At 34.2% G+C, this 22,472-nt stretch overlaps 1 protein-coding gene across 1 annotated transcript; it reads left to right on the top strand.

Moving 5' to 3' along the window:
• The first annotated feature begins 495 nt into the window (after nucleotides 1-495).
• Nucleotides 496-6,730, top strand: LOC119640051. The gene is made up of 6 exons (XM_038037825.1): nucleotides 496-749; nucleotides 819-1,215; nucleotides 3,041-3,129; nucleotides 4,959-5,262; nucleotides 6,159-6,269; nucleotides 6,338-6,730. The coding sequence occupies exons 1-6, from the start codon at nucleotides 541-543 to the stop codon at nucleotides 6,728-6,730; spliced, it is 1,503 nt and encodes a 500-aa protein (XP_037893753.1). The 5' UTR covers nucleotides 496-540.
• Nucleotides 6,731-22,472: the final 15,742 nt, after the last annotated feature.

The raw sequence follows: 22,472 nt of genomic DNA, 5'->3' as shown, positions 1-22,472 counted from the left end.
TCCCAATCTAGTCAAATTTTTCATACCAATTTATAATGTCCAACTACTATTACAAAACGAATTTTGTCGAAGAATTTTTGTAAATTGCAAGTGTTTTCCATATAAAGTGGTTTCAAAATAGGACTTTAAAAGAGGGAGTGGTCGAAAAAATGAACCGATCCGAATCATTTTCAATAGCGTTCTTCCTTGGGTCAAAGCACGTCAATGTACCAATGGACAGATGGTCGGACAGACAGGTAGAAAATGATTCCAAATCGATGGGGGTGATAAAACTTGGGTTTACCTTAAACTCTTCTGCTTGTTACATACGGCCGCACAAAATTAATATACCTCCGATACCGTCTCACAAGTGGTAAATTGCGCTCTGCAATGTGCTTATATCTGTTCTGTATGTTTTACCATTTCTCGATGCATTTCCAAAGGCACAGACCACTATATATAAGACACTAAGGGATATGAAAAAATTCATTCAGTCTTTTAGAGAAAGCTTACAAGTGAAGAATTAATTCGAGAAAAATAAAAAAAAAAAATTAATAAAATATGATAAAGTTTGTAATTCTATCGATTATTTGTTATTTTGTGCCAAAAGTTTGGGGTGATTGCGTCTTACGAATACCGGAGAATAAAGAAAATGTTCCGTTGTGGGAAAAGAAAATCGGAGATAGTTGGTTTAAAATTCCTTACGTAAGCGATCACTTACAGTTGCAAAAAGACGAAGTCGTTAATGGTTATTGTGCTACAAAATTTAAGTAAAAATAATTTTGTTTTTTGTTTATAGTTTACCTGAATTTCTTATACAATCAAATATTTTTTCTTAGGGAAATTGCTTATGACGTTTCGGTCGCAGTACACTGTAAGCCACATGATCGTGATTGTCCACGATTGCTGCGCACGCGTACAGATACAAAACATGTCATCCTAAATGAACGAAATATGACGCTTGTCTGTGCAGGCAATGGATTGCAATATAAATCAGATATTCTTGGCGATCATCCGTTAGCGTGCGATGATATTGAATGGACAATAAATGTGGAAGCAAATCAAAATGACGATAGTCGTACGTTTTGGTGTAAATCCGATCATCAAATATTCGATTTGCGAACAAACAATTTGGATCAAAATCGTCTTTTAGCAAAAATTTGCTTCCGTTTCTCATTACAATCCATCAAGTATAAAAGTATTAAACGCAAATCCGAATCATGGAATGAAAAGAAAGTAAGTGAAAAATTGATATCAAAACAAGCCAAGCAAATTATAGTGGGCCATGGCTTCCAACCGTAAAAGGCATACTTTTCAAGAGAGACGGCTAACTTATTTTACTTCCGAAAAATTTTATTATTTTTCAGTCTCCATCATAAAAAACTAGAAATTATGGTTTCTCTCTGTATATATGGGCTTGCTCTTTATGATAACCCCCTAGATGAGATCTAAAAAATTGATCTATGTGATACAAATTCCGCATCGTCAGTTCTTTCGAGTTGAACACATACATACAAGGCGGATAGACAGAATGACTGATAAACTAAAATCTGCTGAGAAATTGATTTAGGATCGATTGGTATAATAAGAGACGAATCCGAAGGTCTGTGAAAGTTGAAAACAGACGTACAAGACGAACAGACAAACCGACTCACAAACTTAGAGCCTTTGAGAAATGATTTAGATCGGTGTAATAAGGGACGAGTCTTAAGTCCTTCTAGGCGTTGCATACATCCGCACAAGATACATTATACGCAATATTCATATTATAAAAAAAAAGAAAAATGGGAAAAAAATATGAAGTAAAGCCTACATAAACATATAAATGAGATATTTTAGAGGTGTGTTCTGGCGCTGTGTTGTCCGGTACTAGTCAGTAAAGAAAACAATAACAAAACTCTTGCAAAAGTTATTTCGATTTTTTTGTGAATTTTAATATTCTGAAGGAATAGTCATAAGAAAAAGCTTTGATGAAAGAAAAATTCTTTATGACTTGTGATGTCACTGCAATATTGCTTAGAGCATTAATTTTATTAAATTGCTGCTCATCATTTCGGCGATTCATCTCTATTCTATCCCTTCATTATATTTTACATAAACTTATCCAAGATTTGTGTGTTTGTGAAAGAACGCAAACATTGAAGTAAAATACAACAGAGGATAAAAGCAGGCCTTACTTAATACTTGATGGCTTTCAGTTACTACCCATATAATAAAAAAAATGCTCTTTTTTACCAAAATTTGCATATCTTAGGTCGGTTGTGGTACATAGACGAGAAATTTTACAAATTGTGATTATTTTCCATATAACGACTTTTCAACGACTTCCAAATGATAGCGTTCGCCCTTGTGTCAAAACACGTCACTGTACCAAATATCATTAAATTAACTCAACACAAATTTACATGGACAGACATAAGACGAACAGACGGGCAGAAAGGCTTAGATCAATTCAGACTATGATTATGAATCGATCGGTATAATAAAAGATGGGTTTGCCTTAAGCGCTTAAACTTAATATACCACGTGCCGCGAACAAGAAAAATTTTTACAATTTGTAAAGAAGTTAGGACAAAAATTACCTTGGGCGAATTGATATAACGTATTTATTGGCCGTCCTTGCCCGATCACAATATTCCAACTTATTACACCACTTTCGCACAAGCACGTATATTAAATTTGTGCGGACGTATATAACGGATTCAGAAAGTGATTCTAGGTCGATCGATATCTTGCGATGGGTCGATCTATCTGTCGGCCTCGAGTTCTTATGCGCGGTCAGTAGGTCGTAAATTTTTGAGATATTTTGATTATATTTGACATGCTTTCGCTCAAGGATGAAAGCCTTTGAAAATTGTTCTAATCGGACCATTCTTTTAACCACTTCTCATATAACGCCCTATTCTAAAATGTCGTCATATGAATAACTGTATTAAGCGTAGTGACGCTAGAGGCTATTTTACGGTGAACCATGGTTTACTACAACGTTTTTATGTTAAATACGAGATTAGGAATTATTAAGCTATAGCCCGATATTGTAATTAAAACTTTTTCTTTTCAGTTGTTGCCTGTTGTCATAACTGACTTGCCGGAAGTGACAACACCATCTAGCGAAGTGAAATTTCTAAATACCACAATTCTTTATGCTGGGTATGTCAAAATATATATACATTTGCTTTCACATTAAACAGACGATAACGATGAACTTCTCTGGACTTCTGGAGACGAGGAAAATTAGATGATAGGGAATTTTATTATTTGAAAACTTTCGGTCTGAATTGTTTCGAGTAATTGCGAGTTGGACCTGCTAAGTCGCGATTTTATATTTTAGTGCGGTAAAGCATAGTTGTAGCTATAGTGAGTGCATAGTCGGTAAAGTCAAGTAGTTCACCGATTGGTCGCGTATCCATTACGATGCGGGCACTTCGTAACTCCTTCCTAACTCTTTTCTAACCGTTACGGATACGGATAATTCGTTCCGCATTTACCGACTAATATAACCTATGTCTGTTATTGGCTCAGTGTAGATTTGATTTCATTAATTAATTTGGGAAATTATTAGATTATAGCAAGGTTTGAAAACTTGGTGCATCGACATTCGAGAATTCGTACTTACTTTATGAGCGCTGGTCTTTCAAATCTAAGCATGATGGCACGTTTTCATACGTGAGGCGTCGGTAAGTACTTAAGAAAAATCTGTTAAAGACTATGTGGGGCCTTATTGTTACGTTATCGGTCATTTATTCCCTAAATAAAAAAATAGATCTTTTTTTTGGGAATTCGCCTTTTATGCATAAGTCTAAACATTTTCTAGGGTGTCGATGCCTTTCCTTTAAAAGGCATTGTCACGATCCTTAAAGTAGGAACCAATCTCGCGGGGGACGAGCTCTTCGTATTGCTACCTCCATCCGAACTTCAGTTCGTGCAATTTTCGACTGGGGCATTTGGTCCACTACGGAAACAATTGCTTACAGCCATAACTCTTACGCAAAACAATGAACACAATGCGAGTTGACATCTTTAGTATTGTTAGCTACTACTTCTAACTTCACTTTTCAATTACCGAGAATATCATTTAAAACTTTTTTGATATTTTCTGGTGCAACCATCTCATATGGATGGATCATCGTCGTGGGTGCGATCATGTTTGAAATCACCAAACCACTGATAAGTTCTTTTTTTCGACTTGTTCCGTATTTTTAAATCTTTACGTCATTTCCAATGCAAGCATATATGTGACATATATATGTAACGATCCAAATTTGTCTGTTACTCTAGCTGTGTTTTACGCTTATCTTCGATCTACTGGTTGCTATTTGTGAGATATTTTGATGGAATTTGTTGCACTGACGTGCTATGGCCTAACGACGAAAAAAATAGTTCGAATCGCACTCATTTTTTCCATGAATTTTCGTTTATTAATAACTTGCCTACAGAATTATGACTAATCGTTTAGTCCCAGGGCTTGAAATATTCAGTTGTGTTACAAAGATTAAATAATTAAACTCTATATACCTCGGCCTATCGCCTTTCTTCGTCAGGTAATTTAAACGGTGAATGATATAAACCACGCCTAATCCGCTTCTCTATAGGCAAATTACGGACGGTTACAGAGACTTCAATGTCCCTTTGATGTTGTTATGGCGACGTTTCAAACTAGAAGATCGTAGATGTGCCATCTTCTTCTTCGTTCTCGCCTCTGTTCGAAATCGAATTGGCATTGCCAATCGGTCAATTGATTATATTCGAAGTATGTCAGCTGGCGTAATACGAATGTGATATTCCCATGTCACGTCGTTTCTTTCTTGGCTTAAAATACATGTAAAGTAAATATGTAGAGATAACAACTTAGGCCTAAGAAGTTCTCATGGAACGCGGACGTATTTGCAAAAACGTCTCAGAAATCAGTCCAGTAGTAGCTTTAAGTTATATCAATCTAGCATTTGAATAAATTAATTAATATTTTTTCCTTTATGTAGAAATGAAGCTGTGCAAAGTTACTTTAAAATGTTAAACGAGAGAAATCCTTGGTTAAATTTGGCTCATTACGAATACGGAAATATTGTTCAAGATGATCCATTTATAAATTCTTTCAATCAATATAATCAGCTATTAGATATTCTCTGGTGGACAAATTTACGTTTAACCAACTGGCAACGCTTCTTGAACGCTTTACAGCAGCATACAATTGATAATAGTTACGACATATATATGGGTACACTGAATGTAGTACAAGTACCCTTATGGTTAGATCCCAACGAATTTGAGTACATGGAAATCAAGGTGAATGCATTTTGAACAATTTTAAAATTTATTTTTTTAGCCTACATCACCTGTGGTACATTGAGGTATATTAAATTAGTGCGGACATATGTTACAAGCAGAATGGCTTAAGATAACCCACGTTTTGTAATACCAATGGATTCAGAATCATAATCTGAATTGATCCAAATTTGTCTATCCGTCCGTCCGATGTCTGTCCATGTTTATTTGCGTTCTAGCGACAGGTCGCAACTCTTGAGATCTTTTGATGAAATTTACATTCAATTGAATTACATTGATGTGTTTTAACCCAAGGACGATATATAGTTTGGATAAGTCCATTTTTTCGTCCGCTTCCCATATAACGTTCTATTCTGAAAAGTCGTTATATGGAAAAAAATTGCAATTTTCAAAATTTCTCAACAAAAGTGGCTAAGTAAAAGTATTTGGGCATTCTCAATTGGTATGAATACCTCGGAACGGCTGGGGCAATTTTGGAGCCCCCTCTTATATAACGAAAACTACAGTTCACACGATGAAAATTATATCACAATAATAAAATGAACTGTGCCAAATTTGGACCATGTCTATGTCGAATCCTAACCTAATAAGGATTTTCATGAAAATTGATCTTTTCTAGGGTCCGTGATCCGTGATATTATAGTAATTTCACACGAAAATGAACTCTAACAAAATTAAACCATTTACGCCCATTTTTGGATACTGCCCTATTTAAGAATTGAACTTGTACCACATTAGGCTGTGTTTTGGGCCGCCTTCCTCAAACAAGATACAACTTTTCTATTCTATAATAAGAATAAATATTGTGTTACGCAATGTGGCTTAGGGTATTTAAATGTCTATAATGTTCATTCTTGTTTATTTTTTTAAAATAAATATCTTTTCTTTTTTAACAGAATGGATTTGTGAATAGTACAGTACCTCAGTATATATGGACTTATTTAGAATCGAGTGATGGTAAAAATCCAGATTTATATATCTTCGCTTATAATTCACCCTACGCTATGGTATACAAATTTCTTATCGATATTCTATTCTCTAATTCACTCTTATATTATTTTTACGATTTTTAAAGTTTTTCAATTCTAGTAAAGTGAAATTTTGTTCGGATATTTGTGGTGAAATTGATTGGTTGAAGAGTGTTCGTCCTTCTTTCGATTATTCAAATTTTGGCATTATATTTTGCTGTACAAATGTTTCAGTTCAAAATTCTGAATACGCAAAACAATTACCCTATAAATTAGCAGAATCTGATTTGAATATTCGTAACGGAAATAATTCTGTACAGGAGGAAAATAAACAAACAAACGACGGCAAAGAAGGCGTTCCAAATCAAAAGTTAAATGAAGAAGAGAAACGAGAAGAAAATAACGTCAATGAAAACAAAATACCAGAATCGGGCACAACAAAGAAACCGGAGAAACCGAAAATAGCCGAAGGAGTAAAGAAAACGAAAAGATTTTATTGATTGCATTCACTATTCTGCTATTTTTGCCATTGAATGAATTTCTAAAAAAAAATCTTAAATATTCACTTCACAAAAAATGACTTAAATGCAATTTTTTTATTGCATTGCTTTGCACCAATATATTATAATTACGTATGTAATCTTCATTTGTATTATCATTATTATTATCAATAAACTAAAACAATCTAATCAATGATGACTTTTATTTTCTATCAAATTTTCGAAATACTTTAAGGAAATATGCTACAAACTGGCACCGGTTGCCCCAAAAACAAAGCCATGTGAAAGTGGGGTTTCCGTATTTACGACGAGTCCCTATGTGACGCCCAAATCTGATAACAAGAAGTTATTGTAACCAATAACTATACCACTTGCGGTACAGGGTACATTATATTATGCAGCTGAAGATAAACACTTCTTTTATTACACCGATCGGTACAGAATCGTAATCCGAATTGATCTAAGCCTGTCACCTAATGTGATGAAGGGTATTTAATAGTCCGCCTTGCCCAACTATAATATTCTTTACTTTTAATATCGCTTGTCGGGGAAGTCGGAAAAGAATATTAGTTTGACATCCTTGAGCAATATAAAAATATCCTATTTTTGTTTTATACAAACTTCTTTACACCAACTTTTCTTGCTATTAATAGCAAAGCATTGCACTTGCAAAGTGAAAAACGAGAATATAAGACGAATTGGAAAATTTGCTTTAATCTTTTTATTCATTTTACTCGCAAGTGTAATGAACGATAAGATTTTGTTTATAAAAATGATTCTAAAGTTTTTGATCTTTGAAGAAGGCATGATAGACTTGCATACCCGTAAGAAGACAACTACTACACCATTTACGTATATATGTAAGCGAGAAAGGACGACTTATAGTTAACTTAAGTTCACTTAAAACGAAATGTATTTATGTACATGTTAATATCGTCAGCTTATGTCTGCATTAGCCGAACGTAACAGGTAGGCAAAAACAAAACGACTTATGGCACAATTATCTCCCATATAATCGTTGATAAGCCATAATAACAATAATCACGCAGGGAGAGTTCACTGTTGTCCTAACTATATTGAGCGTTAAATATGTAAAGATATAACACATATGGATCGGGCATACGTCCACAAGGCTGCGATCATCATCCGGGCGGCCAACATTTTTGTCAAGAAATTATTTTGATGGAAAACACATGGTTTTTAATAAACAGATGAAAACATTCTATTAGGCACTCTACGCCACATTATCTAATACAAGTCTTATCTTTGTCATAGAACAAAAAATTATACTTATATTGTCTTTATATGAACTTACTATTATGGAATTGTATATTAAAAATTAAACCTCTTTTCAAATAAAGGCTTACTTTCCGTAAAAATGGCTGCGCCTGCGAGGTACGTGTTCAAAATTCAGCACAAATTACTATTATGGATCCGTGATATTATAGTGTATTAAAACTTAAACTTTTCCACCCTATAAGGATCAGTTTTCGTGAAAATCCTTGTAAAGGATAGAAGTTAAAAAATAGGCCGAGACGATCCAAATCTTGGACAGCTAATTATTTTTATCCTAAATTACTATTATGATATAATGTTCATCATAGAGCATTGAAAATTGGACCCTTTTGTCGTAGGACACTTCACTTTTCGCTATATAAGAGACGGCTCAAAAAATTGCTCCAGTTGATCCGATGTTGTCACACCAATTTAGGATTTAATATACCCTGTACCACAAGTGGCATAGACTACAAAAATATATTATAGTAAAATATAGAGTATAGAGTATACGTTATCTATGGAATAACGTATCGCTCTTAGATGCTCTTCAAGATATTGCTAACACATACGTAGTACGCTTTTCTTAATACTTCCCATGCCGCGATTTAATACAGCTCGATTTTCTCCAAGGTGTGTAAAGTGCTCTAATCATCAATCTTGATCACTAGACTTCGAATATTAATTAAATTGCATATCGTAAGCTATGTGAAGACGCAAATGTTTCCTGAAAATACGCTGCAGGGGATTGTTCACGAATAGCTTCTGTTCTTTGTGTTGAAGGCCGGCCAAACGATTACCAATTGATCCAGTCTTCCCAAATCTCTTCGCTCTCCTCTTTCCAAATTTTTGGACAAACTGGGACAATACTATTACACTTTTCGGATCTGTTCTGATATGAAGGACCTCATGAATCACAAATAAGAAAATCATATCCGATTTTGCCTGAAACATTTATACTTATTATCTTTTTTTTTCTCAAAAAAAGAACCGAAAAATGTTGTTTTTCTGTACCATTTTTGTAAAAATAGATTGTTTAAGTTAAAAAATTAAACCTTTTTATCATAAAAAGATTCAATTATCGTTGGGATATAGGCAGGAACCTTAAAAGATTTATCCATCTTAGACAAATCTTTCAGATCGATTTAAAATGTTGAATGCGCTATTACTCAGCGAAGGAATTTTAAAAATTGCAATATTTTTTCATAGAACGACTTTTCAGAATAAGATGTTACTTGAGTACAATTCGAATCATTTTTAATAGAGATCGCCCTGCATCCAAATATTTTTAAAACGTTGTGCTCTATAGTCCAAACATAAGAGTACATGGACAGAGATCAGGCAGTCTGATGGACAGACAAGCTTAAATCGGTTCAGAAAAACGCTGGGCCTTCCTTGAGCCTTTCTGAATGTTACATACTTCTCACAAACTTTACTCTGTATTATCAGTAGGTTAGAGTATAAAAACAGGAAGCAGGTTCAAAAATTATCATAAGAATCTTAGATGATAAGCAGATAAACATATCCTTTAAGTCAATTCATAAAGCTATGATTGATATTTCAAAAAAGTCATTTTCATCCACAATTACATAAGAGCTTGTAAGCGTTTGATTTTGCTCCAAGCTATTTCCTTGACTCTCTCTCTCTCTCTCTCTCTCTCTCCCTCTCTCTCTTGAGTCAAAGTAATCAATTGAAAAAAGTAGTTTGAAATTGAAGAACCAAAAAAAAGAGGAAGAAAATTCTTTCAAAAATATAAAGATCGTTCCCAGTCAATCGATGAAAAGTCCTTGCAGTAGCGAGTCAAGCGTTCAAATATAAATCTATTAAATAAATTATTTTCTCGCTCTGTAATCATTCTCGATGCATTTTTCAAATGTATATTACAATCAAAACGTTGGCCTATCCGCCTGAATGGCCAACAAGGCAAAGAGTCTCAACCAGCAGCTCAATGATCGCGGTATTGGAATCTCAAATGCGGTAGAGCCGATAGCCTTAGATGCTAATGCTTTCAGACTTTAGTCTTAAAAGTTATTCTCTGGCTAGATTAATAATAATAATAATAATAAAACGTTGGCCCGTACTTTACTACCGAAAAAATTCGACTGTTTCGTTCACGTTACTGATATATGAGAGACGCGGCTTTTATTTCGCATATTTAAGCATCTCATGCATTTGCAGCATACATGTGCATATAAAAGGTCAACATCGTATGTTTTGGCTCCAATCTCTTTTCCTTTTTAATTAGGTGAAAGGTTTTTTTTTTTTGGAATAAATATAGTTTCTGTTTGCTCTCGTTTCAATCTATACAATGGTGAAATAATTACAAAATTTTGTGTATGCATTTGAATGTATGTGTGTATGTGTATAGCTGAGCGTTTTCGTAAAAGCTAATTAACATTGGTAATGTATTCTTTACATGGCGAGATTAAAGGCGATTTCTCTTTGAGTCACATTATAAATGAAATATGCCATACTGTATGTAACTGTGTGCGATTTCTTTCGTGTGAAACAAATGCAAGCAGTGCAAGTGCATTCTAAAAAGCTTTCATTCCATGATTAAAGTTCTTGTTATATCCTGAAGGATTGAAGCGACTTAGAATTGGGATTTTGTACTTTATGGTTTATTGTACTGGATGGTTTGATTATTGCGCTGTAGTAATGTGTTGACTTAAACGAAAACATGTATAACTAACATACTTAGTAATAAGAAGATTGAATTGGTCGGGGAGGTTAGATTTTACTACATATTATACATTGTACATATTAAGCTTTGGAATTTTAAAATAAATGCTAGTCGTTTAAAGTGTGTTTGCTTGTGATACACGAACACAAGCGGTTGAATCACTCTATTTAGTCCTGTCTGTCTGTGCGTCACCCGTCTTAGCCTAAGCTATGGGTGACGCATTGGCAAATATTGATCAGGGAAATTGAAGCTAGGAATGGGCAAATAGAAATACCGTAGTAGATATTCATATAACAACTTTTCAAAATGAAGCGTTATATAGGAAGTAGTCAACAAATTTGCCCCGATCTGAACGATTTTCAAGAGCATTCGTTTTACGTCTTGTAGGTGGAATGCAAATACACGAAACGGACAGATGGACAGACGTACAGACAAGTCTACATAGATTTAGAAAATGATTCTGAGTGGATGGCCATAGTAAAAGGTGAGTTTGTCTCAAGTCCTTCTGTTTGTTACATACAACTGCACAAATTTAATATAACGCAATCACACCACAAAACTTGTAGGGAATCCTAACATATGTTTAAATGCTTCTTTTACTCTTTTTATAGATCAAGGTAAAAACTCATGAAGTTCTATCACTAAATATATTTTTCTTACATATGCCAAAAGTGGACTGTTTTTATCTCAATACGCTTTCCCATTTTTGTCGTAAAATCATTACGCTATCATTGTAGACCTGCTGATATCGCTTGATGAATAAATGAAGCAAGTGATTTTGAAAGTTCTCGTTTGAAGAGTGCTCCGAAAAAACTGCAACAAACGACACCTCGACAGAAGAAGGTTTGGACTATATATGTGAGACATCCCAAGCAAGTATACTGAGTTTTTGCCGAGTTACGCGCTTTGTACCAGAAAGTGATCTAAGCTTGCCTATTGTGTTCAATCTATTTCTGATAGAACTCGCGGAGTAAAAGTATTTGGACGTTTTAAATGAAAAATTTGATTCGGCTGAGGCAATTTTTCGGACGGCTTCTCACATAATCGTTTCTAAGAAAGCTGAATCTTTCCATGGAAAAATTTATAATGTTCAACATCATCATCATGAAAAGTGGTTCATATTAGTAAATTGACAAAGGTGTCATCCTTACCGAACTTGGTCCACGCACATCTATTTTTTGTATACCATCACACGTAAGGATTCTCAAGAAGTGTAAACTCTTGCATGCCAAATAGGTCCAATTGTTAATGTCTTCGGACGAAAATTTGTTCATGATATTAACTGGATATAAAAACTGAGTACATCAGATGGGTCTATTTCATCACACTTCGTATAAGATTTCTTATGAAAATGGATCCGTAGTAATTATTTAATAAAAAAATTAACGGTACAGAATTTAGATTACATAGGTCTTTTGCTTAAATCCCAACACATAGCGGAGTTATCATGAAAAACAGATCCTTATGAGTTTTCTACGATGAAAACTGAAGAAGAAGAATAAAATTTTTAGAAAGTAAAGCAAGTTTGCTAAATTTGGATCATCCCATGTGATCTTTTCGGCATCTGGCAATATGCGGCCTCTCATTAAAAGTATGGCTTCGCATGAAAATAATGTGTAATCATCGGTGTATTGCTACCAAAGCGTGAGAATAATTGATAAGTGATAGAATACTTGCCTTGCATGACTATAATGTTCTTACGTTGCAGATGAAATGAACTGATTTTGAACATTTTTTGGAAAAATTTCATCCGCTTCATTAATAATTGGTCGACCAGAGAGCAAGGCGTCTATAATCTCGGAGTTGCCAGAAACATAAAACATCTGCATCGTACGCAATGGAAATGAACTGAACAGTTATGATTGACTTCTAAAATGCAGGTAGGTGTCCACTTCGAATTAAGAAAATGTCAACGTGTAGGTTTTATACTGACTAGAGAAAGATGGGGGTATATTCAATTTGTCAAAACGTTTGCAACACCTAGTAGGAAGCTGCAGAGATCCCATGAAGCATATACACTCATAATCAATATCAAACTATGAATCCATTTAACCATGTCCGTCCGTCCGTATCTTTGTGGAATTGCTGTTGTGAACATTCTCCTGCATACAGTAACACGTAAACTGAGAACATTTCCGTTTGCAAAAGGAATAAAAAGTTGCTTCTTTGTTCATTACACAACTTCTGAATCGATTGTAGGATGGCCGCTTAGTCGTCGGTCTGTCTGCGCAATGTTTCCCTTATCGCAAAAATTAAGATTTGGGCTTCAAATTTGATATGAACGCTACAAGCGAGCACGCGTCCACAGTATACCGTAAAGTGAGTACACTTCGTTTTTCAGAAACAACTCTTTTTTGCTCATAAACAATGCAACAATAAATATTTGCATATCCTCTTTTATTATAAAGGCGATGTGTGTAGAAGATTCAGTCAATCACTTGTTCGAATTCATTCTACACTGTCACCTTTCACATACGCAACATTATGGCTTGATAGGATTGGTATTGTCAAAGTTGTATAATTCCAACTATTAGGGGAAACTGCAGGCTTTTCTTCCTTGAATCATTATTATCTCTTAGCATCGCTGTTTACTCATATCCTTAGAGACAACTCTATCAGCTTTGAACAAAGCGAAACACAAGAGCAAACAAAGCACATAAACAAAAAGCATCAACATACGAACATGCAATTTCAACATTTATGTTGACAATGTTATCTCCCTCTTCTTCTTCTTCATAACGGTCATGAGTATTACTTGGACTTTCATTTTACGGGCTGCTTCTCGCTTCTATACATTAAGTATTTGACATGTCTGCCCATACAAAGTTGAATAGAAAATAACAATGTCCGATGCTCTAATATTTGCTAAAGTACTTTGCTCGTATTCTAAGTTGCGGTCGATTAGCAGCAAAGAAAAACAAAGGATAAGATCATAATGATAATGATGAACGCTTGTGCAAATTTAAAGAATTTATTATAAAGTTTTACATTATTTATGATAGGCAACCGATAAGACGTTATCTTTCCAAGTATTTATCATTCATGAATAGAATGTAGTTCAACGAACTTATGATAAAGATATTGATTACTATCATGTTGTAATTACGATTAATAGTTTAGCAAACCACGTGAGGATTTAACTAAAATTTATCATAAATAATCGTATCTTAGATGTCGTCCAACCACAAATGCATTTACTGCAAACTGAATGGAATCTGTTTTCTAAACAAAAGAATGCAACTATTGTGTAAAAAGTGTCATGTGCAAAACTAAAATGTGCTTACATCAAAGGAAGCACCACTCAAATTAGCGCCGGCTCCTTATAGTAATAATTGCAACTGCAGTATATAAACGTGCAGCAAAAGCTTATATTTAACAGCAAAAACATTCTAGTGGGATGGGGCCAACCATTAAATCACCCTACACTAAATTCCAGTTGTTCATATAAGGCCTCCTCACTATAAGATGTTATATGGGAAATGGTCCAATTCGAACCACCGAACGCCATCTTTGGGTTAAGGCCTGTCCAGGTCAAAATATTTTTATCAAAATATTTCAAAAGTTGCGACCTGGAGCCGTATAAAAAACATGCTGTATAAGAGGTGTAGAGTATAATAAACGGTACTTCCTTAATAAAAATTATCCAATTACCTAAGCAAAAGTTAACGGTTCTATTTTGTCGAATCCTTTTGGAGCATAAATTGATGATCGCTTCCCTTGCTTAAAATTACATTAGTGACATTAATGACACCTGAAATGTGACAATAAGCACGACTTCATCCTTTCCTAGAGCACAACATCCGAAATCTATTCGGATACCATTTTTTGTACGCTCGACTACTATCGAACACGCCATGTGGAAACTAAATTTCGGATCTGTAACGATTCACAAAAGCCTAATTCTTATTACGCTTGACAGTTTGGGTGGATCCAGAGAAATTCTTTTCTTTTTAGAACACTTTGTCTTTTTCTTATATAGTCCTCATGCTACGTACATATAGCCGTTGAGTCAAATCAAAATCATTAATCTCCTCGCTCTTTGCTCTTTGACAACTGAACATCACGAATTGAAAATCTTATTACTTGTTAGAGATCCGCATGGGTAGCTAAGTAGATAAGAGTCGCGGCCACAAAGTCAATGTTCGCGAGATTAAATTTCAACCCGATAGACTTTATTTTGATTCTAGCTATAGCGAGCGCTCAGTCTTTAAAGCCATAACACTTATTGATTGGGAGGATCACATCCACTACGTCGAGGCTAGGATGTGTTGAGACTTCCTCGTGGACATTGAATGTTTCTAGGATAAAACCAACAGCGATTTGTTGTATAGGGTTGTATGCAAATCCTAACAACTGCTTAGGGGCAGTTATATGCTGCTTAAAGCATTACCTTTGATTTAGAAAATAATTTAAAGCCAACACACGAAAGAATCGTGTAGCAGTCTGCCCGAAACAACGCTTCGGGAAGTTTCGTGACGACTTTAGCTATACCAAAGCAATGGCAGCATTACACATTTGAGATGTTAGATAGGTCTCGCTTTTCTCAGAAATGAGTGCAATAGTGCGCTCCTACTTTGCCATTTTGGAGGGTAGGAGGGCAGGAATTAACGCCTTAAATAGCCCCTTGTAACATTGAGTGCCGTGGAACTAAGCCTTTCCAAAACACGTTCAAAATTAGAAGAAATTCTTTCCTGCATCGTCCCATTCGGCTCCATGATCTTCCAAAATCAAGAGAGCTTCACTAAAACTTCCCTTTCTCCACTTATTGGATATCTTATCACTTTTCGGTATGATAAAGACAAACGAGCCACTCGCGAAACTCGTTTTATAGTTCACATGTTTTCCGCTTGTGACGCTGCGCACATGCTTATATATTGGAGGCCGATACTTGCTGTCATTACCTAAGTATTATGCACTAGCCTTTAGCACAAGACCATGGAAAGTGTACTTCAAACATTGCACTTTCTGATATTTGACGTTCCGTCTTAGTTCCACTACGCTCACACTCAGGAAAAAGCAATCCAAAGCGGTGAAAAAGTGAATATAAATTAAGAAAGAGTCGAGATCCCAACAAGTAAAGCTATATTCCGTGAAGTAATTACAAGGAGTTGCGTTACTCCGCTTTTTTCAAATTTCAGAAACAATTCTCTCATTTCTAACACATTTCACTTGTAATTATACAATTGTATAGTTTTAATGCTCCAAGAACTATCCATTGGACTGCCGTATAGCCGATTAGAAGACGAGTCTGGATTCACTGCGGTGGACCGTGATTCGTTGCATCTACTGTGAGTGGTCGGTCGATAAAAGCGTATTACTTGCCGATTTGACTAAGTCTACGCCATATCTCTTTGCTCACTTGTTTCTGACCATTGTCATGTTACAGGTGAACAGTGAACAACGTCTGAGTGACTAATCGTGCTAAAAAAAAAAAAAAATAAAACAAAAGCAAAAATTACCCCCTGTATGCTTGACATAAATATAATGTGGAAGCAATTGGCTGAAGAAACCAACTCCACCACATTTCTTTTGTATTAGGCTAACAATGTAATTGCATTCCCTACTAAGCATCTCCATCGTCCTTCTTTCTTTGTGGCAGAAAGTGAATATGTTTTTTTCTCATTTTTTTTTTTTTTTTTTACTTAGAGTTAATTTTTCGTTTTAAATATTGTTAATAAGTTCCGTTTTTAATTATTTTCATTTCACAGAGAAGGCATTACTGTGCAGTCTTTGCCTTAAAGCAAGTTTTTTATTTTCATCTAAACTGCTAGCGTTTCCCTTTCCCTTTATTCTTTTTATCCAAAACAGTAATTGGAACATTTTTTTTGCTTTTCATCCTATTTAATACGATAATTAAATGCATTATATGTATAAAGTTTCTTATTGTTTATATCATTTTCTTCTTGGGCAGTATTTAACTTTTTAACTGCAATTTATTTTATGCCAACTGCAGTGAATCATAGCTTAACATTTCTTGGCAAGTAAGTGCGATTTAATTCATGAATGAAGAAAGCATTTGTTCTTTTATTGAATGTGGCTTAAATTTTATAAATTTTTTAATAAAAAAAAAAATTCTTTAAGCTTGAAATAATTATTTTGAAATATATATATATATGTATATAGACGATGTGAAATATATTCGAGAAAAAAGTTGAAACGTCTAACAAAAGCAAAAAAAAAACGAAGTAAATATATTATAATGAGCCAAGACTTATCGTTAAATACCATACACCATTCCATAAAAATTCCTATATATCGACTTTTCAAAATAAGGAGTTATAAGGCAAGCGGTCGACAAGTCTAACTCAAACCATTTTCATTAGCATTCGTCAAAGTACGTGTGTGTACCAAATTTCATCAATGTATCGCAAAAATTGGGAACTTTACATTTAACATGAGACGGATAGGCGGACTGACAAGCCTAGATTGATTCAGAATCACCATCTGGATCAACGAGTGTAAAATAAGAAAGGTCTATCTGGAGTGTTACATACAGCCGCAAAAAGCTAACATACCGTTGTACCGCAAGTGATGTAGTGTACAAAAATGGTTAAATAATTTTAAGCACGTTTCACTAAATAAACACGCTCATCCTCTCCTTTCCGTAATTTAAATCGCAACATTTTTATAGAATACTTTAATTCATTTGTGAACATTACAAAATATAGTATAGTTTCCGGAGCAAGATTTATATGATAATATGTTGCTGGATAGAATTTTTAGCATTACATGACAGGTTGTAACTATCGCTTGGAAATTTCATTCTTGACAATTTGAATGAATATAAAAGAAAATTGCTTTTAAAATATTATTTTATTCCCCTTGAGTGAAATTGTAATCAGTTCAAGTAATTGAGGATGTTTTTCTTTTTAATTTTTACGCCAAGAAAGTTTACGATTTAAGCTTTGCATTCATAACTTCCCTTGGAGTTTCTATTTTCACTGACTTGAATAACTTTTCCTTATTTTCTGTGATGTCGTAATAGCTCTTTTGTTTTTTTTTCCTGCCATTGTCTGTTGCATAGATATATTTGGCTAATTAACTTATGTGGCATACTTTTAGTCAACAATAAAAATTTTTAAAAAGATTTTACAGCAAATGCTCGCTAATTACAATATCGTTGTGTGACTACGATGATGATGATGATGATGATGATAATGACGATGACGTTGATGATGATAACGAGGGAAAGTTTTAATCCTTTATAATTTAAGTACAAGAAATTCTCACGGATACTATGAAGATTGGTTTTAGTGTCGACTCTTTTGAATTAAAATGCACAAATGCATAAAATATTTAAAAGTTTTTCACTTTAATTACTATTATTATAGCTAGGAAGGATTTAATTATTTACCTACTTAAGCAAATCAGGCAAAGTTATTTTCTGCATATCTGTAAGCATACATATTGCAAACGGATGCGAAAAATTAGGCAATTACTGCTAACTGTAAATTTTAAAACATATTGCAACGGCATTAAAAACCTTCATAATTGAAATAATCCAACCAATAAACTGCAATAATTATTCAACATCAATGAACCTAACATATCGGAAGTTTGAAAAAGCTTTTTTTTTTGTATCGGCACGAGATATTTCCGATTTGGTTAAAACTATTTTTTATCGCTAAGCATTACTTCTGCTGTCACTTAAGGAGTGGAGTAGGAATTCTCTTCAGAGAGCAATCACTTAAGGAGATGAATATAAATTCTCTTCAGTAAGCAGAGGCGATCTTTTTTTGGCCATCTAGGCAAGAGCTATCAGGACAGCATATTCTAGGTTAGCCTTAAGTGCTTAATGACGTTAATAAATCGTATTAGACTTTCGGCGACATTACTTAATGAGACAAATTGCGATGTCCCAAAATGTTTTTCTAGAGACCTTGTCTTTTTAAGGTTGAGATAATGTAGATATAATTACCAAACTTTTCAATCATTTTAGGGTCCATTGCAAATTTAATATCAATAGTTTAACCGTAATATCAGATTTTCGAAATTCTTTTAAATCAATCAAATCACTTAACGATGCGCGCGTATTTACCAACGTCGAATCTACGTAAACTTCTAAACATGATGCGTTCGTTTTCATTTTTTTTTTTTTTTTTTTTTTTTGTTTGTTTAGAGATGGATTGGACCAGTTAAGTTAATGTTAGATCCATAATCCAGAAACGAAGTTGAGAGCGATTGATGAAAAAATTTAAGCATAGGTAGACTGATGTGGCAGAGTGTTCGCAATGAGAGGCTCTGTTCCGCTGTCAATCCATAAATCACCGTACTTGGTACTGTACTGTCAAGATCCGGCTAATAATGCCGATAAAAGAAAAAGTGTAGGCGATTCGTGATTGTAATAGAAATACTAAATGTAAAATTAGAATGAAAACTCAGCTGATTTGATAAAGGCAGTCAGTTGCTTCAAATGCCTAAAGTTACCAGCACGAAAAATTTCATATAAATTGTTATACAGGTTAAATATACTGAAAGATTGTCTAAGGATGTCAAACCTCCTGCACTCAAAAATAAGGTGCTCGGCAGACTCAGTAATATTGCAATCCTCACAGATGTCAGAGGAGGAGACTTTGATCATTTTAAAATAGACCTTGTCGAAGGTGTGATTACTCATAAGACGGTGAAGAACTTTAAATTCCCATGTTGTGAATTTTCCTTTAGGTAGAAGCGTGGGTGTCAAAAAAGGGTAAATTTTGTAGAACAGCCGGTCACTTTTTTCTCTAGCTAAAACATGATACTCATCTTTCCATTCCTTTATGATGAGTTTTTTGACTACCAGAAAAGCTTCGCTGGGGGGGTAGTTTATGGACAAAACTGTACCATCGAATCTAGCTTGACGAGCATGGAAGTCAGCTTTTTCATTGATACTAAAACCGCAGTGACCTGGGATCCAGATGATGTGGCATTTTTCAATACTTGGGTCTTTTAAAAGGTTGTAGATATCATTTTCATTTAAAAAATTGAACTATATTTTTTTGCTATTATCTGTTGCTAAGCTTTTGCATATTTGCAAAGGCGTAGAGGTTCACTTCCAACACATATTTACACCCGATACACGCTAACCGTGTACATGCTTGTTTATATCCATCATCCGAGGATGGAAGATTTATTCGTTTCGTCAAAACATTTGCAACACGCAGAAGGAAGCTTCAGAGTCCCCAGAAATTATATATATTCTTGATCAGTATCAAATTTTGAATACATTTGAGAATTTCCGTCTGTCCCTTTTTTGTAATGTCTTGTTGTAAATATTCTCCTTTTCCAAAGAATGTACGAATCTTGCACGCACACTGGTATTGAAAATGGGCCAAATCGATCGAAGAGCATCCCTGTGGCATTGTAAAAAGTTGGTATTTTACTCATTACTCATAAAGTGCATCTAAAAGATCTGCAAAAATTTTGACGCATAGACTTTGAGCGATGCTATAGAACCTGTATATAAATGGAAAATATCAGTCACGCCTCTCCAATTTTATAATGTGCCATAATTTCATTTGTTTTTCTAAAACCTTTGTATTCCAGAGTAGCAAAGTTCAAAAACCCCATAAAGTATAGAAATTTTCGGCTAATTTCAAATTCGGAATGCAGTTAGGTGTATCCGTTTGTTCATCTATTCGCGTGTTCAACTGTTTGGTAACTGTCGTAAGCGTTCTTCCGCTGACAAAAATTTAGATAACGGCTAGGAATTTGCGAACGGATTTGATAGTGATCCGAACTTGTCATATCTGCAATAGCAACACGTCTACGCAACAAAAACTGAGAACAGCTTTGCTTTAAATAGATCTTGTTCTTCACTTATTAACTCACAGCAAATATATATAATAAAAATGTTCACTTTTATTCTGAATATGGAAAAAAGCAGCCACGCCCATCCAATATTATAGAGTACGAAAACATGGTTTCTTTCCTTTTTTTTTTACTCTTTTTTAGGATAACGGTGATGGGTAATGAGTGTAAACTTGTTAGATTTCTAACTTTTGTAACCAATAAAGTTTTTTAAACTTATTGTAATTAGCTAGGGACTAAATAAATGCATTTTTCGTATCTATCTGAAAGTAAGCTTTCATATAGCAAATATAATCTTTGATATTTTATGAAGAACATAAGGGAAATGTTGATTAAACGAAGTGTGTAGTGTAGCATATTTAATAATCGGCTTTAGCCAACTATAATGTTCGAAATCTTTTTTAATTTAATTTAAAATTTTTGGTTAAAAATTCGGTTATGATATCGAACGTAAATGAGATAACGAATAATGTTCCGATTAAGCAATAAACAATACAGATAAACGCATGCGTACGTAGCATGATGGAATAAATTTAACAAAAAAGTCTAAGCCTACATATTATTCTCCTCCCTCTCCTCTTCTCCACTGGAAAAAGATAATTATTGTTTATGCTGTATTTGTAACTAATATTCATTGAATGTATAATTAGTTCTCTGCTGCGAGGAGCTTATGTCAGAATGCAACATACATGAGAAACTGTAACATCCCTTTAGAGAGAAAAATGTTTGATTTCATGCATTAATTTATCTCTATTAGAAATGAGCTCAAGCACGCTTCTAACCATTATAGGTGCAAATTTCATTATGACCTCTTTGTTCGGTGATCAATACGAAACCTTTTATTACCTTACAGCAGCCGATTTATATAAGAAACAGGTTTAGTCAAAATTAACTCCATTCATCATCCATGAACACGTATATATAAACGTATAAGTGTATAAAGAAAGAAATTTGTTTTTGGATGCTGTCGAAAACAATGTAATGGCGATCAAATAGTTTAGTTTAATACCATTTTAACGCAAACTTCGTTTTAATCGACATACGCAAGAGCTACCTCTATGTCCATATATGTATATTTTCTGTGTATAAAGAAGTTTTGAGGTCTTTTTTAACTTTCAAGTTTTTTGTTAAATCATTATCGTTAAGCTTCTATTTTTCCCCATCTTTCAGAAAAAACATGTTCCCTAACAAATCCGAACATGTACTCTACACCGTTCGAAATGTTGTTGATCAAGTATTTACGGGAATTTAGTATCATTTTTAAACAGGACTTCGTTTGACCATAGCAACCTTCCGAACATTGCCACTATATTACTTCCTACAGAGCAAATTTTCAAAGTATGAAAAAAAATTTTTCCCAAAGAAAACTCAATATGTACTGCACACCGTTCGAAAGATTATTGATTGAGGACTCGTGGGATAGTAGTTTCATTTTTTCGCAGCACTTGATTTGGCTACAGTAGCTAAGTAAACTTTCGCTTTTTTAGTCTCGTATTTGACATAGTGCCGGCGGTCCTCTTACAACGCGGTCAATAGTTTCCTGAAAAATTCCGCGTTATAGGAAATCGCGTTGTAGGAGACTTAGATCCAGTGCAAAAAGAGGGGATACGTTCTTAATCGAAAAAAAAAGAGTTTTTATTTAAAATATTTTTGTATTTATCCTACTCATCATAACAACATCAATCAATACTATGTCATTTATTTAAACAGCGCAAAATAAAATAAAACCTAGAAAAACAAATAAAAATGGAATTTCAAATCTACTTAACACTAAATTAACCCGAAATTCGAATCACAACCTTCTACAAATCTCCCTCCTCGCCATCACTTATTATGATTTGAGTGTGTTTCAAACGTATTCCTGATATCCGTGTGATTCTCACAACTTCTTTACTGTGAATGACGAGACAAAACTAAATTTCCAAAAACTTTTTCAAAATTTAATTTTTGGGCAAACGCCTTTCCTGAAAAAAAAATGTGTGTGTAAATGTTTGA

Source organism: Glossina fuscipes, unplaced genomic scaffold (genome assembly GCF_014805625.2).
Source record: "Glossina fuscipes isolate IAEA_lab_2018 unplaced genomic scaffold, Yale_Gfus_2 114, whole genome shotgun sequence".
NCBI lineage: Eukaryota > Metazoa > Arthropoda > Insecta > Diptera > Glossinidae > Glossina > Glossina fuscipes.
This window is presented reverse-complemented; position numbering and strand designations above follow the sequence as displayed.